This window comes from Sprattus sprattus, assembly GCF_963457725.1.
Source record: "Sprattus sprattus genome assembly, chromosome: 6".
Lineage (NCBI taxonomy): Eukaryota > Metazoa > Chordata > Actinopteri > Clupeiformes > Clupeidae > Sprattus > Sprattus sprattus.
The window spans coordinates 30111149-30136926 of record NC_137925.1 but is presented as its reverse complement, the minus strand read 5'-3'; the positions used below and the strand labels follow the sequence as shown (position 1 = coordinate 30136926).

At 42.6% G+C, this 25778-nt stretch overlaps 2 protein-coding genes across 2 annotated transcripts; one reads left to right on the top strand and one right to left on the bottom strand.

Annotated features, from left to right (window-relative positions):
• Nucleotides 1-7: 7 nt before the first annotated feature.
• Nucleotides 8-13165, bottom strand: rufy1 (RUN and FYVE domain containing 1; the record flags this gene model as incomplete). Its single annotated transcript, XM_080840438.1, has 17 exons — nucleotides 8-1317; nucleotides 1566-1643; nucleotides 1772-1820; nucleotides 2009-2103; nucleotides 4822-4951; nucleotides 5697-5816; nucleotides 6042-6139; nucleotides 6296-6463; nucleotides 8460-8576; nucleotides 10328-10429; nucleotides 10553-10688; nucleotides 10821-10882; nucleotides 11176-11299; nucleotides 11494-11595; nucleotides 11768-11885; nucleotides 12391-12564; nucleotides 12859-13165. 17 exons carry the CDS (start codon nucleotides 13163-13165, stop codon nucleotides 1174-1176), a joined length of 2124 nt encoding a protein of 707 aa, XP_080696564.1. The 3' UTR covers nucleotides 8-1173.
• A 4830-nt stretch (nucleotides 13166-17995) lies between these two features.
• Nucleotides 17996-21237, top strand: LOC308367410 (proheparin-binding EGF-like growth factor). Its single transcript, XM_080841318.1, has 6 exons — nucleotides 17996-18227; nucleotides 18893-19120; nucleotides 19254-19446; nucleotides 19769-19930; nucleotides 20077-20161; nucleotides 20266-21237. Exons 1-5 carry the CDS (start codon nucleotides 18185-18187, stop codon nucleotides 20147-20149), a joined length of 699 nt encoding a protein of 232 aa, XP_080697444.1. The 5' UTR covers nucleotides 17996-18184; the 3' UTR covers nucleotides 20150-20161; nucleotides 20266-21237.
• Nucleotides 21238-25778: the final 4541 nt, after the last annotated feature.

The following is a 25778-nucleotide window of genomic DNA, read 5'->3' as shown; positions in this document are numbered from 1 at the left end:
TGGGGAATGTTTATTAAATACTGTGATCCTATATCTTATCAAATTTGTATTTATAAAACGTGTGTGTTTGGAATATGCCAAAACGATTTTAGAAAAAATGCTTCAGAAGCTCTGATCACAATTAAAACACATGAAGACTATGTAACATTCTAAAAGTCTTGAACAAATTTGAGTTTGTAGAACATTCTTTTAGTCCATAAACATTTCAGTCATTACATACTTTATGAGGCCCTCAGAATTCTTCCCTTATGTTTCAGTAAGTCAGGGTGCATAGAGTAAAGTTCATACACTGGTACATGATTAACAAGATTGGTGTTAAGAATTCCGATGGGAAAATTAATATAACCTACTTTAAATTATTTGTAAAGTACATTTTACAAATGGTCCCTGGATTCCATGTAGCAATTTGTTAAATTAATTAATTCAGATGTCGGAAACAATTTCTCAACCACAAGACCACCCATTCTTACCTTTTCTAAACAAAATCATACTTAGAACCTAGAAAAAAACTCAAACATGTTACGGGACTCAGAAAACAAATGGCAGTACAAAGTAGACAGCCGTCCAGATCCAAGAGGATCTCAAATTCACACAGGGCTCCATTCGTACGGTTTCACCCACTCTCCTAATCCAGTGTCCTGCCGGTTAAGCTGAGAGACCTGCAGAATCAGCAGGGGAATCCTGCTCTCGGAGTGACAGACTTACTGCCAAACTTCAAATGTTGGTATCAGAAAGCCACACACACATCCTATTGTATGTGCCTGGTGAAGGCAGTTCAGTGTTAGATGTGGGATGGGGGGGCGGGGTTAGCCTGGACTCAATAAGAGGTGTAACTTGTTACTTTGTAAGGGGGTCAAAGATAGATCTAGGGCCAGTCCTTCACTGAAGCCTGACCTCAGGAGAATGAAGACCACCACCCTCAGCTGGTGGCCCTTGAAAAGACATGGCATTTCTATGAATGGCTGTACCTATTGATCGCTTCCCTATGCTCCTGAATTTCAGGTAAACAGGTTGTGCATTGGGCTGAGAAACTTCCCCAATGGATTTAATACTGTCTTCATATCAGCCTATTGCAAGCTAGCTCGCTAGCATTAACTGTTGAAACAGTCTAAAGCAGGTTTTTCCATTAAGGATAGTCGTATTTGTGTCGTGAGCGAGTGTGTGTGCATGTTGTCAGGACCCAGTGGCAGTGCTTCTCTGAAGGAGCAGGGAGTGACAGATGTCGCACACACGGACAGGTTTGGGGTAGGAGGGCAGAGCCAGCTCGTTACTGGAACAGCTGCTACAGTAGATGTCCCCACAGTTTCGACAGTGGTGCTGTACATGGATTTAAAGAGAAAAAGAAGTAAGATGGCGGTTACTGCAACAAAAGTCTTTCACATGGTGACACTTCAAGGACACAATGCATTAAGTTACTTCTTCCTTAAGTCAGACAGCTTAAGACATTTATGTGATAATTAACTTGATGGTACATATGAGCAACTGAATTGAAGACTAAAATACATACTGAAATAATGTACTACAGACTCCAATACTTTTTAAATGTTCATCTTACACATCCTTACCTTTCTGCGTGAAATTGAGAATTCCTTCATGCAGTGTTTGCACTGTGTAGCTTCATCATCTTTCAGCCAGGCATGACCCTGACATAGAAAATAGTCAACAGGAAAGATTTGATACACCATTACTTATCTCTGGACTGCTTTACTATGTATGTCATACAGCAGTAGTAGCAACATTTGCAGAAAGACGTCTAAATAAAAGTCCTCACCTTCAAAGCTTTATTAACCTCCTTGAAATCCTCCATTTTCAATTTGGACCTGTTAAACAAAACACAGATGCATCTCGTTGGAAATACAGTGAAACCTAACCAGTCATGTGGGACCGATGAAGCAACATGAGGACACTTAAAGCTTGGCCTTTTCATGACGACACTAGTCCGGAGCCTCCTCTGGAGTGGCAGCTTGTGATTCAAAGGTAGAAAGGGAGGGACGCCCCCGGTACTCACTGACTGAGGTGGAGGCCCATCTCCTGGAGAGCCTGCTCCTGCTCCTCACATGTCTGCTGGAGGTGGCTCTTCTCCTGCTGCAGGTCCAGCAGCTCCTGTGGAAACCAACAGAGATCTCCCTGAGCACGACAAATACCATCCAGCAGCGGAATAGTACAATACGATGACCGAATGCATAATATCCGCCATCACCACTGACATTTTGGTAATTTTAAGTTAAAACCTTCAGGGTAGGGATAAACTCACAATATTATCCTGATATTAACCGTTGTGGTATCTTAAATGTTTATTGAGTTTATTTACCGAATAACATAATTAATTGCTTTCATGGGCCAAAATACTATCCCGAGAGTAAAAAAACAGGATCTGTTTAAATACATTTGCTTACTGAGGGTAAGTAATGTGTAAATCTGTACACAGGAAAATCTCTTTCTATTTTACCTGGGGCAGCTACCATCCAGTTTAGTAATCAGGTTCACAACGTCAAGGTTGTTATTTAAATTAAAACTTTAATTCATAAACACAAAAGACAGATGTATTTTAACAGTCTTGTCCTCAGTGTCTTATTTAGTGCTTAAGGTTAATAAAAGATTTCACCTTTTAAAAAAACAGAAGAATCCAAAGGAATCAAGAGGCATATGATGAGGCATATGGTTTCAACACCAGCACAGCAAAGAAGATTTTTGCAATGGGTTATAAAACTGCAGCAACAATGTAAGACCTGCTCACAATTAATAGGCCAATGGCTACAAAACGATTATTAATCATCCACATAATTTAACTCTATAACAGCTTTCATTTGATTTTTTTCAAGCAAAGACCAACCTAACTCAATGGTCATATTATATTCATATACAGTATGTATACAGATACATACACTGTCATTACAGTGTGAGTCGAGAGGGTTTCTGTTAACACTGGTTGGTTCTGTGTCACTACTGTGAGACACGTGACAACACCCACAGGAATCCAGTTCCACACCAAAAAGAGGAAGTGGAAGGTCATGGCATAAAGTGCTTGGTATATTTCTGTAGATACGGTCTGTGCAAGGTCTCCACTCGGTGCGGATGATGTCGAGTTCGTCATCTGCACAGTCCTTGCCAATCGTCTGTGCTGCAGCAGTTCCCATGTGCTAAGTACAATAAGGTCGAAGAGCGCAAGTTCTCCGTATACTTGGGACACACCAAGGCACATCCGTCTCCGTATTGTGCAAAGCCGTGTATGCAGAAGTGTACCTTGGCTTTTTCACACTTCACCTAACCTTCACACTTTTAGTAAGAGACTATTACTTTGAGTTATCCCATACTGTCTCTGCTACTGACACCTAAGCCAATTCCTTTAGTCTTTCTAACTCTCCCTCCCTGTAGCAACCGATAACGTAATAACGGCCAATAACGTAATAACGGCCAATAACGTAATAATTTAAATGTAATAAAACCAATAACGTTATAAACTGCCAATAATGTAATAAAGTTGCCGTGCCAATAACGTAATAACTTTTGGCCAATAACGTAATAACTTATTACGTTATTGGCCGGTTATTACGTTATTGGCCTTGCATTAAAAAAACCTTTGAAAATGTAATAACTGAGCCAATAATGTAATAACTGAGGTATCACTTCATTTTATCTTCAATATCTGGACAGAAAGTGTCCCACTTAGCCTTAATATTGCATCTTGCAACAGATGCTTAAATATCTGGCTTACAGATACCCCTCCACCCTCAACCCCCCCTCAACAGGAAGCCTTACGGGAGCCATTAAGAGTCATTTTGGATTAATATGTCACTCTTAGGGTTCTGTTATAGTACTCTGTGTATCCAACTCTGTGACCATGCGGGCGCTTTGATGGAGTCTTTCTAAGTTCTGCGTTGCAGTTTTCAGTATGGTATTGCAATTCACTGTCTGAACGCTAGGGGTTGTGGGAATTATTTGACCGTCTCCATTGGTCTCAGTCGCCTCGACTGGTAACATTTTTTGGAGGCACACGTCGGGCTACCATAAGCGGAGCTTTTCTTTTACTCTAGGATTCTCGAACCGGCCAAAACTGTGCTAGGGCCAGTCTGATCTACAAAGCGACATAAATCGCTTGCAGATTCGGATTAAAATTGAATAACTGAGCCAATAATGTAGTAATATATAAATATGACTGCAGCCCCCTCATTCAATAATATCATATCATACTGCTATGTCAAATAATTCCCACAACCCCTAGTGTTCCGGCAGTGAATTGCAATACCATACTGAAAACTGCAACGCAGAACATAGAAAGACTCCATCAAAGCGCCTGCATGGTCACAGAGATGGATACACAGAGTACTATAACAGAACCCTAAGAGTGACATATTAATCCAAAATGACTCTTAATGGCTCCTGTAAGGCCTCCTGTTGAGGGGGGGTTGAGGGTGGAGGGGTATCTGTAAGGTCGGATATTTAAGCATCTGTTGCAAGATGCAATATTAAGGCTGAGTGGGACACTTTCTGTCCAGATATTGAAGATAAAATGAAGTGATACCTCAGTTATTACATTATTGGCTCAGTTATTACATTTTCAAAGGTTTTTTTTAATGCAAGGCCAATAACGTAATAACCGGCCAATAACGTAATAAGTTATTACGTTATTGGCCAAAAGTTATTACGTTATTGGCACGGCAACTTTATTACATTATTGGCAGTTTATTACGTTATTGGTTTTATTACATATAAATTATTACGATATTGGCCGTTATTACGTTATTGGCCGTTATTACGTTATCGGTTGCTACACTCCCAGTCATCGTCCTTCATGTGTGAGGTGGTAGGCGTGGCACTAACCTTCTGCAGGCCTTGCAGCTGTTGCATCTGCGTGCGCAGCTCAGTGCTGTTGTCATGCTCCCGTTGCAGGTCCCTCTGCAGACCCTGCCGCTGCTCCTTCTCTCTGCGCAGGTCCGACTCCAGCCCCAACCTGAACACAGCACAGCACAACACAGTTAAACCCAACAGCACAACCCAACCCATTCTCATAAATTCAGCAACATGGGCGCACTCCATTCTGGCCTATCGACGACTGCTTTTCCGCATTCTTAAATCCCGTTGTTTGCTAAGAAACTATCCAGGAATGCCAGAATTGTCCCGGGAAGTGGAGTAAAGAAGAAATATCTTCATGAATGAGGTCCAAAAAAAGGTTTTAAAGTCCATTTAGATTCTTTCCTGGTTGATGTTGTTCCCCATTACCTCAGTGAGTCTCTGGTTGATGTTGTTCCCCATTATTACCTCAGTGAGTCACTGGTTGATGTTGTTCCTACATTACCTCAGTGAGTCACTGGTTGATGTTGTTCCCCATTACCTCAGTGAGTCACTGGTTGATGTTGTTCCCCATTACCTCAGTGAGTCACTGGTTGATGTTGTTCCCCATTACCTCAGTGAGTCACTGGTTGATGTTGTTCTTAATAACCTCAGTGAGTCACTGGTTGATGTAAGGGATAATGTATAGAACGCCAGTCATTATCGGGAAAATAAGCCCCGACAGGGCGAACAGCACCCCGACGCGAAGCCCTGGAGGGGCTTATTGATGTTGTTCTTAATTACCTCAGTGAGTCACTGGTTGATGTTGTTCCCCATTATTCCCCATTATTACTCTGGAGGGGCTTATTGATGTTGTTCTTAATTACCTCAATGAGTCACTGGTTGATGTTGTTCCCCATTATTACCTCAGTGAGTCGAGATCAGTAAGCTGTTTCTGCAGAGCCTCCACCTTCCCTTCCAGCTCCACCCTCATGTCCATGTCACACTGGTCCGTCTGCTTGCGGGCGTGCTCTGACTTCAGTAGCCTGAGGAAATGGAGCAGAAAATAGTCTATACATCCACAGCACTTGCTCAGATTTCTATTCACACACTGATTACAAGGACTGTACATTACATCGATTCACTGAATTTCTTTGGAATGCGCTGTATCATTTTGACTTAAATGACATGATATTGATTTGCACTTTAATTTTATCCTCATGTTGAACATTGATCATTGTATCTTTTGGTAGCTATGTCCATGTTGTCACCTCTCCTCCAGCTCCTTCATGACGCCCTCCATGCGATTCATCTTCTCCCCTAGTTTCACTGCCCCCTCCTCCTTCCTCTTCACTAACATGTCTGTTTCCTGCAGGGACCAAAGCAGCCATTATGATCCATTTACGTGCCAGTCTGCAGGATGCAGCAGGATGTCCACACTAATCATTTCAAAAGGTTTCTTTGATATGCAGTGAGCACTGAGCAGACAGTAACACAAACTGACTGTAGGCAGGAGGGGAGTTACCTGGGCTTTGTTGAACATCTGCAGGTTGAGGGTCTTGACCTGGTCCAGCTGGTGACGGAGGGCAGCCAGTGTGTCCTGCTTGTCATGGCTGTCCTTCTCCAACAGCTTCATGGCCACCTCCATCTCCTGCTTCAGGCCCACCTGCAGCTCCAGCTCTCGCTCCAGCTCCTGCACACACACACACACACACACACACAGTCAGTGGTTTCAGCTCCTGCACACACACACACATTACACATGCAGTCAGTGGTTACAGCTCCTGCACACACACAAGCACACACATTACACATGCAGTCAGTGGTTACAGCTCTCCCTTCAGCTCCTGCGCGCACACACACACACACACACACACACACACAGACACACACACACACACACATGCAGTCAGTGGTTACAGCTCCTGCACACACACACAAGCACACACATTACACATGCAGTACACATGCAGTCAGTGGGTTCAGCTCCTGCACACACACACACACACACACACACACACTGTAGCAGAGTACTTAATCCTGCTACTTTTAGTCACAAACATAATTTCCAATTTACGTCAGTCACGTCAATATGGGAGTGGTGTTCTGAATAAAGGGTGATCACAGAATCAATGGCGGGTTCTCAGTGAGAGTGAGAAACAGACACTGACGCCGACACAGCCACGTAAGTAGCAAGAGAGTCCAAGTTGAGCCTGGAGGAGTTCCGATAGTGAGTTGGATACAGGACATATTTCCTGTCGCGAAGAGTGCTGGACTTCGTGGTCTGGAGAGGTCCTCCCGACGCGTCACAGAAAAACCACACTGAGAAGCCGACATTGGAAATCCCGGAATTCCCTCACGCAGTTTCAAATTGTTTGCCAACCTGCCGTTCTATTCTCATAGGACCGGGGCAGATCCTTGAGTTCAAACAACGTGCCTTGAGTTCACACTGGAGAGCACCTCGCTCATACTTCCTGACTTTCAAGCTGCATCACACTACATAAACGCACATAACCTTACACGCACGCACCAACACATACAACCGCACACACACCGTCTGTTTAAAGTACAATGTTTTGTTTATTTCATGTTTTGCCTTTACGTGGGATTAAGGGGGTGATTTATGTGATTTTTGATAGTGTGTTTATTGTTTAATTATTGAGTAAAAAAGCACTATGTACGTTTGAATCAACTCTTTGAGTTTTATCCTTTTTTGCATTCATTAATTTTCGTTAAATTGCTGACGGTGGTACACCTCAGTCAAGAGGCAGGATTTTGGGCCTGCCTGGCGCCTGAACTATTCACTACCTGGGGTGGCACCGCTACACACACAAGCACACACATTACACATGCAGTCAGTGGTTACAGCTCTCGCTCCAGCTCCTGGACACACACACACACACACACACACACACACACACACACATTACACATGCAGTCAGCGGCTTCTGCACACACACACACAAGCACACACGTTACACATGCAGTCAGTGGTTTAAGCTCCTGCACAAACAAACACACACATTACAGATGCTCTCAGTGTTGCCAGATGCGCGATAATTATCTTCCAAAGACGATCATTTTGAGCATTTGGTAAAATACTTCGCAATTTCCAATCTGGCAACACTGAGCACTTTGCTGCGTCCACTAATAACTAGTATCTTTTCCACATGAGGATGTCATGTGCTGTTGTAAACAATGCAACTGGTGGTGACTAGTTGCATTGTTTAGTTTACAACAGCACATAACATCTGCATGTGGAAAAGATGGCAAAACCTGGTTGCAGGGGGAGGGGGCGGGGTCATCTGTATGCTATACACTACCACGCCCCCTCCCTCGCGACAAAGTGTCCTCTTTTTCTCAAACCCTATTATAAGATTATTTTTATGCATGTCTTGTCCATTAAATAGGCCCAGATATGTAACTATGTGCATCCAAACTGCCCTGGTTTAAGATGTTAACATGCCTTTTTTTTTTTTTTTTTTTTTAAACATTTCAATACTGTAAATCAGTAAATCTATACAGGAGAGTACAAAAACATCTAAGAAAACACATACTCCCAACAATACACACATGCAAACAATAACTTTGAAGACATGACAAACTCTGCGATCAATCATTTCATGATCTGTTGCCAACCTAACCAAGATGAATCCAAGCTTGGAGTCCATGCTGGATGAGTTTCTCACCTGCCGGATGCGTTTTTCCTCGTTATATTGCTTCCACACAACATTGTACATCTCGTCCAAGCCCTGCCGTGTCTGACGGTACGTCTCCAGCTCCGCCTGGCTGTCCTGCAGTGTGGCCTGAGTCACCAGACAAAACAGCACCATACTAGTGAGTCCTAGCAGCACAATCAAACATGCTCCAACTCACCTGAATGAGAATATGCCTAGTGGTAACTAGTGGACTGTGTTCACAACTTGTTTGTTAGTTTTATTTGAACGTGTGTGAATCTACCTCCTAGGCAAAAACAAAGCAATATTTTCAATTAATTTTGATGGTATATGGTCATGTGAAAAAATTAGGGCTGGGCAAGTTAACGCGTTAATCTTGCGTTAATCCATCAATCATTTAACGCCGACAATTATTTTAACGCGCGTTAACTCAGGTTTTATTATTTATTTTATTATTCTAAAAGTCTGTTGCTCACAGGCTTTTATTTTGAAAAAGTTTGCCGGTGACTGCTGTGGAACCGGAAAAGGAAATAATTTGCGGTAAAAAACACAAACATGGAGACGGGTATGGAGATTTTACATGGGCATTTTCAACTTAAAGTTCTTAAAGACGGTCACCATCACAGTTGTATGAAGAGGAGAGGACTGCAAAAGTGGCGGTTCGTTTCTGCGGATGTCCAGGGTAGAATTTCATCTGGTTTGAACGTCTTGCATAAGCGACTGCTTCTCTATCCATGTGCAACTTGTTGTTGCTCTAATTCTGCTACACTTGCTGGACTGTGTTTTAAGTGCCCCACAACCTTTCTGCACTTGGCCAGGACATTGTCAAACGCACTGTTATGCAGAGATACTGTGACAGAACGCTGGAGACTGTGCGCGAAGCAGGAGACATGATCAAAAGGCAGTTGTCTTACAGCAGCGATCATATTTCGTACACTATCTATGCTAAGTGTGGCGACTTTATTGGGCACATTCCACCATAAAGTGTCCCGAGCACGTTTCAGCATAATGTCTCTCCTCAGTTTTCATTACAGTCAAAGCATGTGAATGCAGCGCCCACTTTTCATCGATAGAATGCCCTTTAACTCCGAGGTAATTGTGGTTACCGAGTTTGCTGTTGGTTGAGTTAATCTGATTGAACTGTCAATCTTGTTCATAGCCTTCTGTAGGACTTTACAAAGGGAAGAGCTATGTTAGAAAATAAAAAATGTCTTTACAATTACATACACCTTGGCTAACTTCCTTCTATGTTTCTGGTTTACGTAAATGTAATCACATTTTTGGTGCTTCACCACACTCTAACATTAATGCAGTGGCAATAACCTTTAGTTTTGTGTTTGATACAATTGTTTAAGTTGAAATTAACACAAATTATTTATTTTATTTAACTGCTACTATATAAAAATGCTGATGTTAAGTGTTTGTTTGCACAACCAATGTAATGGCACTTTAGTTCATTTGGCAGTACATTTAATATATCGCTATACACTACTTTTTAATTCATTTTTGGGATTTGCGTATAAAAATGCGATTAATCGCGATTAATCAGGGAAATAATGCGATTAATCGCGATTAAAATTTTTAATCGTTGCCAAGCCCTAGAAAAAATACATCAGTCAGTAAACTAACTAGTTTTTAACAGTGCCAGCTGTTGGTGTTGGTGTTTGCGAGGCAAGTCTGTTGGCTGTTAGCTAGTTAGCTTACTTCTTTCTTACAAAAACTACATACTGCCTATTTAACTGATTTATACATGATTTGATTTACATCACGACAGTAATACAAATAATTGTGTGTGTATGTATGTATATATGTGTGTGTATGTATGTATGTGTGTATGTGGTTGTGTGTGGGACAAAGTGTGGGGTTCGACAGAAGTTCACCTCTTCTTTCTTTTGGCTGGTTTGGAGGATGGCGGCATTCTCCTTACTGAGCTGCTCTTGTTCATCTCGCAGTGAATTAATCCGGTCCGTCGCAGCGGTGAGCTGAATGAAATGTTACCAATTATTTGTGGATTGAATTTTCAGATATGAAAGCTAAACGTGGAGACTACAGCATTTAAAAGACAAATACAGTCTTATGTTGAAGCATTTTATAAGACAACTCACTTCTTCTATGAGCTTGCAGTTGGTCTTTTCCAATGCATCCATCTTGGCCTGCAAGTCAGTGACTGTGCAACTGAGATGCCTGTTCAGCTCCTCAATGTAGTGCTTCTGGTCCAAAATGGCAGTCATTTTACCATCACTAACAACGGTACAAGAGGAAAGAGAGGATAAGGTGAGAGAGGAACTGACAGAGAAGAAGTGGGAGAAACTTAAAGTCAGTTTGTCAACACAGGCACCATCTCAATCCTTCATCTCACTCCATGACACTCACTCTTTGGGGGTTTCACTGTTCAGTGGATCTTTCAGGTACAAGGAGAAGTCAATAACACCAACCTTTACAAATCACAGATTGTCAGAGTTAGTTGTCTCAGAGAATAGTGACAGCATGCATACGTTTCATTGCACAAAATGTCAACAACTTGAACAGGCAGAAATGAGAGCAAATCATTAGGGACCAAAGTGACATGTCTCCTGTACTTCTCACAGTTAGAGTGCACAGGGTACTTACGGAGGGCCGGATAGACAAACGTCTGTGGCTGTGAATGTGTGCCTGACAGAAGACCAAACCCAAAGGCATGGGAGGCTTTAAGTATAACATCCTACAGTAGGACACCAATTAGACTCACCTGGGAGTCCAGATCTTCCCCTTTCACACAGAGGTTGGCATCAATGACATTCAGTCCCACCAGCATACCCGCAATTATCGTCCCTTCCTCTTCTAGCATAAGTGCTCCAGGTTCATAAAAATCTCTGACAAAGAAAAGGACAAAAAAATATAACTTTGGGACACATTTATTTTGATGTGAATACACCTATATAAATCCTTTAATGTCCAGATGACAAAAGACACTTGATTAAAAAGTCACAACACTACAACATTTTTTTGGGGATTTAAAAAAAAAAAATCCATGACTAAATGTGAGTCGTGATGCATCACAACTTACCCAAGAAGATCTTTTCTGTCAATTAAGGCTTTCATGTAGTCTGCCACCTTTTTCTGCATAAGAGCCAAGTGAAGCCAGGCCCGAGCTCGACCAAGTCCTGTCCTGAAACAAATAAAGAACAGGCAGAGAATTGGAAGCCTCATGGAAGGTGTTGTATAACTATTAATAACTGACAGCAGGTACATTTGGAGGCTTGCATAATTAAAGAGGTCCCTGCTCGCTTGGCAAGATGAACCATCTCTGGCTCAAAGCAATACGTAGTTGACAAACGTACTTGAGGCCTGGCATGTCTCGCACACTGGTAGCAATGTCCGATGATTCTGAACACAGTTTCTCCACCAGCTCCAGAGGACCCCATATGGACTTATTCTGGCTGATGAAGGATTTCCTCACTGCATTTCAAGGGGGGAAATCAAGGCTGTTTACCCAAGCAGTATACTGTAAGGAGAAAGACTGGACAGCACAACTGACACCTCAATCTTTCTTCAAAATGTAGACTATAGCAATTCCTTCCTGCTGTCCTCGACACACAGAAAGGGGGTTTAGGGAAATACAAAGGTATTTCAGTACTGCTTTTGTGCAGTGATGTACTGTTTGAAGTATGCCAGTCTGAAACTCAGCATCATAAATACACTGCTCCCCTTCAATGGGCCACTGAAAGCCCTTTCCCTTTTGACTGGTCTCATGACCACAACTTCATGCTTGGCTACATCCCTATTTTCTACATTGCTTTAGCAGAGCACCAGAATGTCCTCAATCAACAGCTGTCCTAGTGTTCTGAAATTGCAGATGCTGTCTAATATATCAATATATAAGCTGTCTTAATATTATAATTACAAAGACTTGAACTATCTACAAGGTTTTAAGTACAAACACACAAAACACAGCTTTACCAACCTTTCAGTCCGTGTTTTAAGCAGTGCTCCAGGACTACAAAAAACTGCTGCAACGGTGGATAGTCCGAGTCCAGGGTCCGACCCAAATTGAGTGAAGACTGTATGAGTACCTTCACACTCAGTTTCATCATGCTGAGGAGATTAGACCTCTCCACCGTCATTGGGTCTTTCACAACTACACAGACACATATAAAAGTCAAATGTCAAATGTACGCAGGTCTTTAACAAAAATATCGGTACATTTCTGTTTATTTAGTGGTTTATGTAGCCTGTAGAATAGCAAGAGTTTAGAATAGCAATGAGGTAACATTGAACCAGCAAGTAAGCCGAACGAAACTGATATCCACCATTCATAGACATAGGAAGACTAACGTTATGTCTTTTATCATGAGCTTCTTGGTAGAGCGAAATTTGTCAGCTGTAGATTGCCACAATGAACGTTCGACGCAGAGCACACTAGGTAGCTTACCCATGGTTTTGGCAGTTTCATTGGCAGGGGAAAGTTCCGTCGGGGAGCTGTTAGTTGCAGACCCAGGCGCTGCGTTCTTTAAAGCTGCCCCGTATGTGTTTACTCCACTGCTAATCGTCTCACTCGCTTTTCGTGCCAGCGATAGAATAGGTGCTGACCAAGAGCTTTCAGCTGCTTGTATATTTCTCTGCTCTTCCTCATTACTGTTTTCTATAGTGTCTTGAATAAGTTCTGGGACTTCTGATTCTTCATCTTTATCGTTGTTATCTTCCTCTACCGAGTTCGGCTCTTTCGCCTCTTCAGCCATTTTTCCAAAACAAAAATGTGATGCCAGACCAGAGCAATCTATTATGATAGATTCGAGTAGACATCATCAATCGAGCGAGGATCAACTGGTCCAGAACTCTGGACCAATAAATCATAATGACACGTCCACTTTGAACAAGACGGTTTCTTTTAATTTGCATGAATTTCTGATAAAAAAAACTTCTTCAAAAAAACTGCTTAGGTTATTATATGCGGCTACTATTATTATTAGTAGTAGTAGTAGAATTGCTGTTGTTGTTGCATGCAGGGGATTGCGCTCCCATGCATATTTATGTGCTTAAAGCTGTGTGTAAATAGTTCACCCCATAATGTCTTGCGTGTTTGTTAGTATAAGTGATTAATGCTTAAGTTCTACCCCTGGTCGCTGTGCAGTTCCTGGAGCGCAACGAAACTGCAGAACATCTCACTGACCAGTCGCTCAGCAGTATACATATACAGTATATGTCTATGGACAATACAATCATCTTTGGCTCATTCATCCCTGTTATTAGATTTACTTTTAGTCAAAATATTGGTTGGAGTTGTAGGAGGGGCGCAAAAAACTGCCCAGTAAAAAACTAAATGATAATAATATATATATATATTTTGTTGAGCGCAGTTTTTGGCGCCCCATACCGTGTGGCGCTCCAGGCAACCTGGGGTGTGGGAGTGCCGGTGTAACAGGCCAAATTAACCCCCATCCAGATTAAACCCGGGCATACTTTGGCCCGGGCCAGAGTATACCCCGGGGATAAACTGTCCTAGGCCAAACTATACCCGGGGGTGCAAAATAGCCTAGGCCATACTATACCCCTCCAGGCAGGGCCAGTCCTCCCTATAGGTTATAAATGCAGTTGCCTAGAGCGCCACCTAGAGGGAGGCGCTACAAACTGCACCTAGCAAAACAAATATAGATACAGTATATATACAGCTTGGGAAAAATTAAGAGACCACTTCAAAATTATCAGTTTTTCTGGTTTTAACATGTATTGGTATGTGTTTGAGTACAATTAAAATTGTGTTTTATTCTATAAACTACTGACAACATTTCTACCAGATTTCCAATAAAAAAATTGTCATTTAAAGTATTTTTTTCGCAGAAAAATTCCAATTGGCCAAATAACAAATGGTGTCCTGGAAGAAAAACTTCCCTTTGCTTTCCCCAACTCTGAGTAGTGTTTTTTACAGCAGAACAATGCTACATGCCACACAGCCAGTCCAGTGAAGGTATGGATAAAGGACCACCAGATCAGGACCCTGTCATGGCCAGCTCAATTCCCAGACCTGAATCCCATTAAAAACCATCAAACAAAGCCGAGCTGCTTGAATTTTTGCGCCAGGAGTAGCATAAAGTAACCCAACGGCAATATGAGAGACTGGTGGAGAGAGCATGCCAAGACACATGGAAGCTGTGATTGTAAATCAAGGTTATTACTAGTGCTGTCAGTTTAACGCGTTATTAACGGCGTTAACGCCAACCCATTTTAACGCCGTTAATTTTTTTATTGCGCGATTAACGCGATGTTAAAAAAAAAAAAAAAAAAAAACGTTTTTTTTTTTTTTTTAGATTAACGTTATTTTGCCCTCCCAAACTTTGTAGTAGGCTAACGTCACGTTTGAGTGAATGATGAGCGCGATACAGCGAAATGGATGATAAAAAGCTTCTGAATAGAAAGTTTACCTTTAAAAGTTGTGTTGTGCAAAAGAAGAGAGCTTCACTGTTGTCTGAAAATGTCAACAGGCAGCTGGCAGCAAAAAATATTAAGCCATGGTTTAACTGCACTATAGGCTGAGTCCATGTTTATCTTAAATGTGCACTTTATAATTTTATTTTGTACCGCCCTGTTTGGCAATGTTGTTTTTCAATAAAATAAAACATTGCTTAAAGCAAGCCAATCCACTTTTCCATGTTGATAACAGCATTAAAATAAAATAAAAATGATGGGAAAAAAATTATTGAAGGGGCATATAGAATAGATAAAATTTGCGATCGCGATTAATTTTGATTAATTTAATCGCGATTTATTTTGAGTTAACTATGACAAAAATGCGATTAATCGCGATTAAATATTTTAATCGTTTGACAGCACTAGTTATTACACCAAATATTGATTTCTATACTCTTCCTTAGTTAAAGCATTAGTATTGCGTTGTTCAAAAATAAATATGAACTCGTTTTCTTTGCATTATTCGAGATCTGAAAACACTGCATCTTTTTTGCTACAAATAAATGCTCTAAATGACAATATCTGTATTTTAAATTTGGTCGAAATGTAGTAGTTTATAGAATAAAACTAAAATGTTAATTTTACTGTAACACATACCAATAAATAGTAAAACCAGAGAAACTGATAATTGTGATAACTGATAAAAAGTGGTCTATTCATTTTCAAAAATAGGTTAGAGAACACAAAAACCCTCGAGAGGCACCTGAAAGCGCACAACCCTGTACATTATGCTACGGCAAATAAGCTAGTAACTGTCAATGATTATGTTATGTGATGTCGTTATGTGAAGTGTTGAAGTAATCTCTGATCTTTGTGGATGTTTTGATGTTGTTTTCAGTGTTTAACTTTGAACATTTATATTGTAACGAGGACTTGCTAGTCTTAGAAGTTGAAGTTTCAGGACGTAGTCTTTGATGTTTGTGGAAGTCTAATATTTTTTCTCTTTTTCTGGTTGCAGTAATAAAAGTCTATGTTTTAGAGTTTTAAGATTTAAATCAGTTAGCTTTCTCACTTTACTTACCTGACAAAGCTTAACCCCCAATGAAATGTTGAAAAAATAAGTAATTCTTGTCACTCAACACTACTGATATCATGGGGGTATAATCTGGCCCGAGGGGGTATGAATTGGCCTAGGCCAATTTAAACCCCAGGGTATAAATTGGCCTAGGCCATATTATACCCGGGGTATAATCTAGCCTAGGCCCCTTTAACCCCAGGTATAGTCCGTGCCGGGGGTATACTATGGCCTGTTACACAGGGTCAGGAGTCACGCTGGTGGACTACTGCTCCAAATCCTGGTGACAGCCCGGCCAGTAGAAGCGGGACTGGACCCGATGAGGCATCTTGTTGACTCCTAAGTGCCCTGGACCAGCTGGAGGATTTTGGTTTGCAGACAGTGAGGCCCCAACAGCTGGAGGAGCTCGCCCGGGGCCCCCAGGAGACTGCTGTTGCTCACTGCTGCTGACCACTGGAGAGTGCTGATGCTCACTGCTGCTGACCACTGTAGACTGCTGTCGCTCACTGCTGCTGACCACTGGAGAGTGCTGTTGCTCACTGCTGCTGACCACTGGAGAGTGCTGTTGCTCAGGGTGGAAGCCCAAAGTGCAGCTACCACTGGAACCACTAGCTGCGTCTAAATCCTCACAGTGCTGTCAGTGCCAACAGTGTCTTCATGCGTGTGTTCTTCCCACTGGAATGGCAGCCCTTTCTGTGTTAGGCGATGATGGGGAAGTCTCTGGAGAAGCATCTGTAGTACGACACCAGCCCCAGGGAAATCACAGGGTAGAGGCCAGTCTCACCGCTGGCACTGTCACCGGATCAGTGGACACACCTGCAGTGCTGACAACATGTCCTTTGAACGCTGGAACAGATGACACTTTTTCAGGGGCAGACGCGGGCCAGCTCGGTGGATTGTTCTGAAAACTACCCTCAGGTTGGCCAGGGCGCTCCTGATGTCTGCAGCGCGCACAAGGAGGTCATCTAGGTTGACTACGCACCAGCTTCAGGGGAACACCAGCTAGCACTCTCTCCATCAGGTGCTCGAAGTTGGCTGGTCCGTTGCAGAGCCCAATGGAAAGTGCTTTGGACTGCCAGTGCCCTGGCCGATGGAGAAGGCAGTCTTCTGGCAGGCCTCTGGGGTCAGCTCCACCTGCCAGTAACCACTGTGGAGGGAACTGAACCAGCTGGACCCAGCAATGTAGTTGATGGCATAATCGATGCTTGGCGGCGGGTAAGAGTCTTAATGAGTGATGCCATTGAGGCAGCAATAGTCAACACGGAATGCCAGGAGTCATCTTTCTTCTTAAACAAGACAGAGGGTGCTGCCCTTGGCCTGCTGCTGGGCTTGATGATGCCTGCCTCCCCTATCCCTCAAATGTGTTGGTCAGCTGCTGTCCGCTTAGCTTAAGGGCAGCTGCTGGGGTGTAGGTTGATAGGGCAGCAAAACATTTAAAAGAATGGAACCACAATTTTGGAATAATCTTAGATTCTTCCATCATAGGCTATACACATTTTCTTTTGATTTGAATTTCATTAAACATGAAAAGATTTGACTTGAAATGGCATTTTTGCATTTCTTCTGCTTTTGTATCAAAATATGCTTTGGAACATTAAATGGAGTGTGTGAAACATTTTCCCCCGTTTAGCCCCATCACTACCACTTGATGGCGACATAAGCGTTCTAGAATGTCTCAAAACTGACTGACTGATTGCGTATGGTCGCCAGTGAGTTTGGGACCACAAAATAAACATTTTGACCAGCCTAACTTGATTAAAGCAGATTGCTGATTCTAAATAAAAGGCATATCGTCCTTTGTCACAATTAAGAAGACTCCAAATGGAGCCTGCCTTCTTGTACAGACACAGCTATTTAAATGTATTGTTTGATTTAAAGGGTTCCTATATGTTATTTGAACCTAACTGGTTTGTTATGATATTTGGCAGCCTACAAACTATTCACTTTTGCAGTATGCCAAGTTTAATGAGCAGATAAATAGGCTACAGTTTATGTTTATCAGACGATGAACTTGAATAGGCGTGGTCGACGGTCTACCGGTATATAAATGCTTGATGCTCTCACTCCACGGCCCTTTTGGCAGTCCCAGTGAGAGTGTAAGCTGTACAGTCGTGTCGTCCCGTCGTGCTGTCCCGTCATCTGGTCACGTCTTCTTTGAAGTTGAAACAAACGAAAGGATTTAGGTCTCAAGGTTTCCGTGGATTCAACTCTGTCATCTAAAGAAAACGAACTGCGAAGTGATTTATTTCCTACACCTTAAGATCATTCGCTTGGAGACATGGGGATTCCAAAAGTGATACTTCTGCTGGTCCACGCTCTGGGTAAGTTTCAGAATGCTGCTTTGCTTGAGGACACCGTGGTCGTCTTGGGGGGAAGAAAATCAGATAGTAGGCCTATTGTCACAGGATTTCAAGTGTAGTGTTATAATCTTAGAAATAAATGTGACGGGCAACTGCGAATATGAAAACTTTTAAACATTCGTCTGTGTGTGTGTGTGTGTGTGTGTGTGTGTGTGTGTTGTGTGTGTGTGGACCATCTAGGCTAGGCTACACTGTGACCATGCCATTACATACAGCCGATATAAAATGTAATTAGGCTAAAGGATAGTATTTATTTTTATATTCACATGTTTTTTTCAGAACATCTCGGCTATAAGGTTAGAACTAGGTCATCAATCTATTTTAAATCATGTTTTATGTAATTGGATATATTTATTTTTAACCCTTATATTCGAACATTACCTTAGTGTCTAAGCATGACATTTTTCCGTGTCTACGGCAACACTGTCTGGGGATTAAGGAATATAACAGTGTATATATATGTGTGTAGTATTGTATATACATGTACATGTTTATACACACATTATTGTACGTATGTGTGTGTGTGTGGGGGGGGGATAAGTCACAAAGCTCATTCATGATATGGTATACAAGTTGCAAGTGGTCATCCATTCATTTCACTGACATTTATTCCTTTTATATCCTAGTTCTTTCCAAGTTGGTCAGTGGAGCCTCAATAGACAAGCATGAAAATGAAAAGGACCCTCAAACTGCAGTGTGGAACCTGTTGGAACCAGTAAGTGAGAAAAGGGTTGCAGAAGAGGATCATCTGCAGCATGAGGTGGATTATGAAGAAGACGAAGATGAAGAGGAAGATGAGTATTATGATGATGACGAGGACGATTATGAAGTATCAGGGGACTACATGCCACGGGGTAAGTTTTAAAGCAGGCCTGAGAGAAAATTCCATCTGTAGTTTTTCAGTAAGAACAATAATGATTCTTGTTATCTTACTGATGTTATATATGGTCAAAGCAGATTAATAGATGAATCTTTGTTTGCCTTTAGTTGCCTTTTCCAGCAAACCTAAGGATCCCAGCAGAGTTCTGACTGAAGAAAGGGCAGAGGGGAAAAGAAGGAGAGGAAAAGGGAAGAAGAAGGGAAAGGGAAAGAAGAGGAATCCATGCCTGAGGAAATATAAAGATTTATGCATCCATGGCACGTGCCAATACCTGGCTAACATCCGTAAACCTTCTTGCATGTGAGTATTGTCCACACTAGCATCCTTTCTCTCTTTTTTTCTGCATATATTTTCTGTTCATTGTTGTTCATACAGCTCTATGACATGGTCTTCGAATAGTAAATGCCTGTGGATGCATCGGACAACAGCTGCAATGGAAGAAATAGCTTCTGAAACACATTTAGTATATATTCCAAGAGAACTCCTTCCATTGCTATTAAAAAAACATTGATATCTGTGTGGTCATCTCTACTGAACCTCTTCATTTCCATTGATTTGAATGTTGCCTGAAGAGGACCTGTTTGTAAGCACTGTGCAAAACACTAACCACACTTTCCTATAGATGCCACGAGGGATACTCGGGAGAGCGATGTCACGACATCATTTGGTTGTTGCCCAGCAGTGGAACAGATAAAGGATATAACAGGACGACAGCACTGGCAGTGGTGGCAGTCGTGCTCTCCTCACTCTGTCTCATCATCATAGGCCTTCTTTTGGCATTGAGGTAAGTCTATCACATGCTTCCTGTGGGGGGGGGGGGAGGGAGTACAATTGGCTACACTAAAATAGTAGAATAATGAATGTTGACATTTCTAGACATTTGTAGTGGTTGAACTGAAGTTCTGATGTCTGACTGTGCTTTAACCTCAGGTTCCACAAGCGAGGTGCATATGACATTGAAAATGAGGAGAAGGTGAAGCTCGGGGCCGCGCCACACCACTGAGGAGAAAGAATGGTGAGGCACAGAGCATCTCGTTGGACCTGGATCATACCTTGTCATTTCGACTGGTCTGGAATTCGTGTGACTAATCATTTCTTTTTGTGATGGTTTAATTTTAGGGTGGAGATGTGGAAATTCTACCTCAAAATAAAAAAGAGAAGTAAACAGGCCAATAAGAAGAACACAACAGAAGGAGGTAGAGTGACTGCCTGTCACAAGTGACTGATCTCCTCTCACCGACTGACCCATTGGACAGACGTGAACTGGGTCAGTAAGGTGGGACCGAACCGGTCTCAGAATCCGGGACTGGGCCGAAGAGACTTCCAGAATGTCACATTATAAAGGTGGTAGTTCTGAGGCCGTGTTGACTGAGGTGGAGGTAGTCTGAATGGAATGAGGACTGTCTGGGAACGTTAAGAGCGATGTGCCTATTCTAAAGGCTGGGGGTCCTCCCCAAAGCAGGAAGAACCGTGTCTTGGACTGGAGTGTTTACGCCAATCTGCTTTTTCTTTCTCTCCGCACATTTTCATTGTCTTGTGTACTGTAAAAAGTTATTTATGCCTATCTTTTAATTTATTTATTTATGTTAAGTGATATTTATTCTGATGTCTCCCAACAAAAAGGCACTGCCCGTATATTTGTACTGGTTTTAATGTTATTATATTTATTGTACAATATTTATGGGCCTCTGTTCCCTAAAATGGATAAATGGTTTATTAACAGGACTAATAATGGGGATTCCTGTACATTATCCTCAATATATTTATTTGTGTCATAATGATACAGTTGTGTCAGTTACCACTTGTCAAACTATTTCGGGCCTGTGAACTGATCAATATCCACATTGTTGTGCATCTGTCATAAGACATGGCCGTGTTTTACAATGAAATGAAGAATTCCATTACTGTAGTTACTGTTAACTCACCAGATGATCCAGCAGTGTATTGTTAGTGTAAGGATACATTTTCTTTCCTTGGTCAATATCAGTGAGAGCAATGTTAAGCTCAAGAAATGTGAATTAAAAGTCTTTTAAACCAGCAGTTTACAGTGCTTCATTGTGATGTAGGTTTAAGAAAACCAGTGGAAATTTTATGGAGCGAGCAATGCAAAATAATCATGTTGTGATCAATTAAATTCAATTTCAGGGTTTACAATGTTTCATTCTGCTCTGACACCCATTTTCATGAGCCAACTTTTGGTACCCTGAAGTCATGAACTTCATAATGAGATAAGTCGTTTGTATGCGTGAGTCACTTCCGCTTCCAGGAAGCTGGATCTGGTCTCCCACTCAGACCTTATTATTCTAAAACATGAACCCAAATATAGCCTTTCTGATTTCAGAGAGGCTTTTATCATGGGAAGAATAATATTTGCTGACCGTCCCTGCCTCCACCACGGTTCAGTGATCCATTTCATGTGAGGCACACCTGTGTCCTCAGCCACTAAGTGAGTGTGTGTGTGTGTGCGTGTGTGTGGCACACACACCTGTCTGTATCCAAACACCAGGCTCCCATTGTCACCCTTTCAGTTGCAACGAAACCACATTATGCCTTATCTGTTATCCTTAAGTGTTCAAACAGTCCCCTAATCAGTACCATCCATGCAGAGCATCCACGAGATACAGCACGTGCCCCCAGGGCTAGAAGTTTCTTCACAGGAAAGGGTTTAGTCAGCTCAGCCAGCTGAGGATCTGGGCTTTGATTTTGTTGGGGAAGGGAGGAATAAAACACTGAAACGTGTGTTATTCACTCAGTGAGTTACGGCATGATGTCACCACCACCCCCATTACCCCCTGCAGGCTAGATCCGCTCCTCTCGTTCTAGGGCTTGGTTCTTTGATGTGGTTGGGCTGTTGGCTTTTCAGTAGGTGGTTTACGACCCACCGGAATGAAGGGATGGGAGTAAGTGGCGAGTAACAGCAACACATTCATGTGTTTGAGTGGTGTGTAGGATAGCAGTGGCCAGTTTGTCAGATTCACATGGGACAGTAATGGACAGTGTGGGATCTCTGACAGATTGTAACTCACTGCCTCCAGAGAATAATCATCTAGACGTGAGAAATACATTTGAATAGTAACCACAATCCTTATTGACCAATACCATAGAAAAGTAATTGAGGGCCCATGTGTAGGTTTAGGGCCATGTTCTGGTAAGGTGTGAGTGCTCACGCCTTATTTGGTAAGAGAGAGCCATGAAGAACTCCCCTCTAGCAGACACACACACTGACACCCAGACACACACACTGACACCCAGACCCGAGATCATCAAGTTCACGTTGTCAAGTTCATCTTCACACACTGAGTCATTTTATGTCATCTAGAGTTTACAGCTGGCAATGTTAAGTGATGACACCATTGGTTCTCGTCCGATAAACAGTCTGGCAAAACCACTTACATTCAATTGTTTGCCTCTTTGCTTCTTGTAAAAAAAATGGCTGTATGTTTAACACACCCCATTAGCTTCATATCAGTATTTAGTATTAAGATTGTCTGCTGTTTTGGTAAGGTTGTATGGCAATCATGATATTGATCAGTGAATAAGAGTAAATAATAGTTGTTACACTTCTTTGAATGTGATATCTCAATCTCTTATGTTTTTGTCAATGACATTAATTGTCACCAAAACATTTGAATAAACAGATAAAAGCTCCACTGATTTACTGGTAAAACACTGATTCTGTGAGCCCCTGTTTAGTCATACCCTATTGCAAAGACAGCCATCTGACAACAATCATGTTCCTTTCCATGCCTCAAATTAAAAGGAAGGAATTGTTCCTTCCTTTAGTAACAGGGTTGTAGAGACAGGAAAGCTTTTTGTTCCGATTCCGTAAGACACTCTGGCTAGGTCTATTCTCCTCCATTAGTATCCTCTCTGATGAGTTATATTGATTGATAATATTGTTACATCAGGATATTGTCTTTTACTAAAAGTAATCAGGTGAGCTTGGAGGAGGTGTAATGCATTTGCATGAAGGGGGCAGTGCTTGGTCACTGAGCACTGAGTGACAGCCCACCAGCACTAAGAAAACTTCCTTGGTTGAGTAACTTCTTTTCTGTTGTTCCCGTAAGAGTAGGTGTTATCTCAAGTCTTATTCAGCTGTGCAAGGTGTTTCCTGTCTCCCCCAGTGTGAAAACAATGGTCCGTTTCCACTGAGAAATGGAAGTGAGCAGTGACACAGTTGGAAATGCAATTATGCTGGAGAACATCATAGTGACTAACCAGCAAACAACAAACATCCTTCTCATGTGAATGGAGCTGCGTGCCAGTGTTTGTTTACAACATCTACACCTGAAATCTCATGTTAATCGGCTTCACCACATAGTTGTGGGCTGTTAACAGTGGGAGACATTTTGGGACGTTGTGTTTGTTTTGTGGTCTGTCAACCTGTGCGTCTTCTGTTTGTGAGCTGCTTTGGCACGCGGCTGCAACACCTGCTGCTGTCCTTAGTGAACTGGGCGAGCCTCTCCACTGCTGACACATGAGGGCTGATGGACGAGGTGCTGACACAGCCATTGTGGAGCTACAGTGAAGGCTCCTGACAGGGGCCACGGGGCCACGACTGATGGTATTTACAAGTTAGAGAGAGAAAGAGAGAGAGGAAGAGAGGGAGAGTTCCTATCCTGAGACTTAAAGTTGCCACAGCAAAGGACATCAAAGGCCTATTGTTCAATCAAAGGGCAACTCTGACACTTGAAAGACACAGGTCCTTTGAAATTCCCCCGCTTTCCCCCCAGTCCACCGTGCATCAGAGAGACCCACCCAGGCATTGTGCTCTGCACTCCTCTCTTTCCATCTGAGGCTTCTCATCCATCTCGTCCCTCATCTCTGTCTGAGTGTTTTATTTCTGCTCGCTCTCAGTAGATGTCAAATGGATGCCGCTGTCGGAGAATAAATAGAAGCATGGCCCCGCTCCCCCATTCACTCGCAACGGCTGTGCCAGCAGATTCCTCCACGGTGACCTCATACCCCTGGACAGACACTTGTTATGTATCTTGATCATGTTATTAAATTCTCACGAGTTTATTTAGACTTTCAGGGGCTCAAAACAGGATTGGATTTCAAGTGTACCTCATTGGGGTGTGAGGAGAGTGTGAGCGGCGGGTGGGCTGTAAAGATGCAGGGAACACACACATACGCACACAAACACACACACACGTTTTATCCTCATATTCAGTGCGTTGAATGTGCACAAAGACACACATGCTTAACACCGTCTGTACTTGTGGTTCCATTTTGACACACACAGCAGTGTGCTGGGCACAAGAGAGAAGATGACAAGCATTTGACTCATGTGTTTTTTTGGCCACTCAAGCAGAAGGGACTCCACCCCCCGCTCCCATATCCGCCATGTGTGTGTAATGTGGTTGCTGTGAATGTGGTTGCTGTGAATGTGTGTGTGTGTGTGTGTGTGTGTGTGTGTGTGTGTGTGTGTGTGTGTGTGTGTGTGTGTGTGTGCGTGTGTAATGTGGTTGCTGTGAATCAGCCTAAAGGCTGCATGTATGGTTAGCAGAATAGCAGCGCTATGACAAGATCAACCCAGACAGATAAAAACACTATCTGGAGATTGCCTCAATGTGTGGGGAATTTTATTTCAGAGCAAGGCGGCTGCTAGCCATTTGGCTCCAGTATTTTAAGAATGAACACGTTCAAACATACGAGAGTGTCAAGCCTTTTCTTTTTACTCTTCTGCTCCCGTAGAAGTGTACATAGCAGATGTTTCAGAGGACAGAGGGATGCCAGCATGTTTTAGAAAGTGAATGAATGCTGCTGAATACTTTAATGGATCCAAAGCACAAGACTGAAGTCATACTAATTGGTTTTCATTTTCCATATTAAAGGTACAGTTTTCACTTTGCCAACGTCAGTGGAACAGCTGGAATGAGAGCCCCATGTTGCAAGCCTTGAGATGCTGTTCCAAGCACACATGTCAGACAGAGACACACACATGAGGAGAGGGTTGGATTGATGGGCCATGAGATTTCTAAGGATAATTTCATATTCCACACCAGGGCTGGTCTCCCCCTCCGCTAGCAACAGTTCACTGATGGTGGTCAGCCTCCCGGGTCTCTGCAAGGGAAAGTGCATCTCTCTACATTGAGTAAATCTTCTAACGGCCATGCTGACATTTCCAAACATGACAGTGTCATCACTCGAAGCATATAAACAGACGTTGGCCCTTCACCCAACCCCCATCTCACTTCAGCCCTCCTTCCTTCCGTCTGTGGTAGTCTTTGTCTCCTGTGACTCCTTCCCTTTCCCCTCTCCCCAGGCCGACTCATGCCTCTCTGTCTCATTCATCAGGACCCCTGGAACCGGCCCATTCTCCTCTTTCCTCACATTCATCTCTTTACATGCTTTTTCATTCTTTCTTTCTCTCATTCTTTTTTTCTCAATTTCTTTCGCTCCCTGCTGTCCCTCTCCCACTGTGAACAAGGACCGTGTGGGAGCCCTTCTCAGGGCGCAGGAATGCAGCCAGCGCTGCTCTCAGAGTGCAGGGGGATTTTTCTCACTGGTGAGATCATTGGGCTGTGGGGTTTTTCTTCGGGAGTGACCCGGAGTGTCATGACAGAGATTCCACCACAAATGAGCCTTCAAACGGATGCTAAAGACGTCCATCTGCCTGATGATAGCTT

Bases quoted from the DNA above. Each gene is read 5' to 3' on its own strand.
- LOC308367410 (XM_080841318.1), top strand. From the start codon at position 18,185: ATGGGGATTCCAAAAGTGATACTTCTGCTGGTCCACGCTCTGG. The intron at 18,228-18,892 runs GTAAGTTTCAGA...TTTATATCCTAG, and splicing joins TCTGCTGGTCCACGCTCTGG to TTCTTTCCAAGTTGGTCAGT. The intron at 19,121-19,253 runs GTAAGTTTTAAA...GTTTGCCTTTAG, and splicing joins AGGGGACTACATGCCACGGG to TTGCCTTTTCCAGCAAACCT.